Consider the following 2,402-nt stretch of genomic DNA (forward strand, 5'->3'; position numbering starts at 1 on the left):
TTAAGTCTTCCTAAGCTTTCAGTGTTTTTGCTAAACGCTTCTAGATGATTAATTCTTTTAGTTTCTATCTCTTGGTTGAACAATCATCTAGATGATTCTATTTAAAAGATGTTGTCGATGATGTTTTTTTTTATGTATCTGTGTTCTCTTTTCTGAGACACTTGTTTCCTACAAGATTCTTTAGCGATTTATTTTCTAAATCTGTCTCTCAGGATTATGTCTATGTTCATTATTTTAGACGTACTTTTCTCTAAAAAATATTTCATTAATTATATTTGTTAAACTTCAAAATTAAGGATACTAGACGATCCGTCTCTCTAGATGATTTTATCTCAATAAAGCCCGCACTAGTGATTGTGATATATAGAAAGTTATTTTTATGGAGATGATAATGATGGAGGGTGAATAGGAATGAAAATGGTTATTGTAGGTGGTTGATATCGGAGAGAAAATGAAGGTCACACTAGTAAAAAATAGGCTTTTTAACTCGCCTAATAGGCTTCGGTTAAAGGAAAACCGAAACATATACATAAGCGGTGGCAAACTTGTAATTTAGACGAACTTATATACCCCGGTTCTGAAAAAACTGGTGTTGAAATAAGTTTATGCCTCGGTTAAAATAGGACCGAGGCCTAATACTATGTGTTTTGGCCTGATACGCTTCGGTTCTAAAAAGAAGTGGTGTTGAAATAGGTTTATGCCTCGGTTAAAATAGGACCGAGGTCTAAAATTTCACGGCTTTTTTACCTGAACTACACTGCTGCTCTCAAAACCTACCTTTCTCTCAAACTCTACCTTTCTCTCAAACTCTACCTTTCTCTCAAACCCTACCTTTCTCTCAAACCCTGCTCACTTCTTCGCCACCTACCTTTCCCACAACTAAACCACACCACTGCCAACCCCAAATCTGGTGGCGGAACTTGGAGAGGCAGACCCTACAGTCGGCGGTGGCAGAGGAAGAGCGGCGCATGACGAACAGGGGGGGACGACGCGACAGAGGACGAGGAGAAACGGCGGAGGAAGCGTCGATTGAGGTGGCTGGGGAGGAAGCGAACGGCGCGGGGACGAACGACGCGACAGAGGACGAGGAGAAACGGCGGAGGAAGCGTCGATTGAGGTGGCGGGAGAGGAAGCGAACGGCGCGGGGACGAACGACGCGACAGAGGAGGAGGAGAAACGGCGGAGGAAGCATCGATTGAGGTGGCGGGGGAGGAAGCGAATGACGGGGACGAACGGCGCGACAGAGGAGGAGGAGAAACGGTGGAGGCAGCGTCATTGAGGGCCGGAGGAGGTAGCGAGAACGCGACGAGGCCGCAGCGAGACCGTAGTGAGGTCGCGGCGAGGTCGCGGTGAGGTGGTGGCGAGTAGCGGCAAGGGCGTCCTGCAGCGGTGGCAGCGGTGGCATTGGCGAGGCACGAAGAGGTGGCGGCGAGGTGGTGGCGAAGTCGCGGTCCTGCAGCAGTGGCGTTTCTGCATTGCAGCGGTGGCGTTTCTGCAGCGTTGGCGAAGTCACGAAGAGGGGAGGCATCAACCTTCATCTTTTCTTTTCTCTGTTCTGGTTTGGGCTTGCAGGAGCATCCGTTCTTCCCCCAAATCGTTCTCAGAGTTGGTGATGACAACCTCCGCCAACTAAACCCAAATCGTTCTCATTGCTTCAAAACCCAAATCGTTCTCAATTGATTCTTACAAGTGTTATTTTTTTTCTTTGTTATTTTGGGAGTGATTTTGTTAAGGCTGGACTGGGAAAGTGATTGAATCACGTTGGACCAAAATAATTGCTTCTTGTTGAACCACGACTGGGAAAGTAATTGCTTCTGCGATTTGGTTTTGTGAATCTGCGATTTGGTTTTGTGAATCTGCGATTTGGTTTTGTGAAAGGAAAGGAAAAATAACCCTTTTGTTTCTGTGCAACCAAAATAATCCAAATGCATACAAAAAGCATACAAAAAAACACACAATTGCCTCGGTTATCAATAACCGAGGCATAATCCTCTCTCGTATTACCCCGGTTCAGAACCGAGGTATAAACTTGCTTCTTTTTACCTCGTTCGTATATACCTCGGTTGTAGAACCGATGCATAAAAGCAAATTTAACCGATGCCATTTCTCCTTTTTGTACTGGTGTCAAGTGGATAGAATTATCATGACGAGGAGAAATGGAGTGGAAATATTGAAATCTATTAAATGAAAATGGAGGAAAAATCATGGAATGATAAAAAGGTGGAGAAAAAATGAAGGAAAAAGATGCACTTCAGACCGACTAATCACCTTGAACACTGTACCATTAACTATTTAAATTATGCTAATAAATTGAAAAAATATATAAATTTAATTAAAAGACAATAATAAAACTGAATTGAAAAAACTCAACATGAATAAAATAGTATTTAAGTACTTACAAA

The 2,402-nt window shown here is 43.3% G+C and overlaps 1 protein-coding gene across 1 annotated transcript; it reads right to left on the reverse strand.

The window, feature by feature from the left end:
• Nucleotides 1-827: 827 nt before the first annotated feature.
• Nucleotides 828-1,543, reverse strand: LOC148198077 (uncharacterized). Its single transcript, XM_088115708.1, has 2 exons — nt 1,061-1,543; nt 828-935 (listed from the first exon to the last, which is right to left on the reverse strand). The coding sequence occupies exons 1-2, from the start codon at nt 1,526-1,528 to the stop codon at nt 828-830; spliced, it is 576 nt and encodes a 191-aa protein (XP_087971834.1). The 5' UTR covers nt 1,529-1,543.
• Between the last annotated feature and the right edge of the window lie 859 nt (nt 1,544-2,402).

The sequence above is a fragment of the Vigna umbellata genome, chromosome 5, assembly GCF_029865625.1.
Source record: "Vigna umbellata cultivar VRB3 chromosome 5, Vumbellata_1.0, whole genome shotgun sequence".
Lineage (NCBI taxonomy): Eukaryota > Viridiplantae > Streptophyta > Magnoliopsida > Fabales > Fabaceae > Vigna > Vigna umbellata.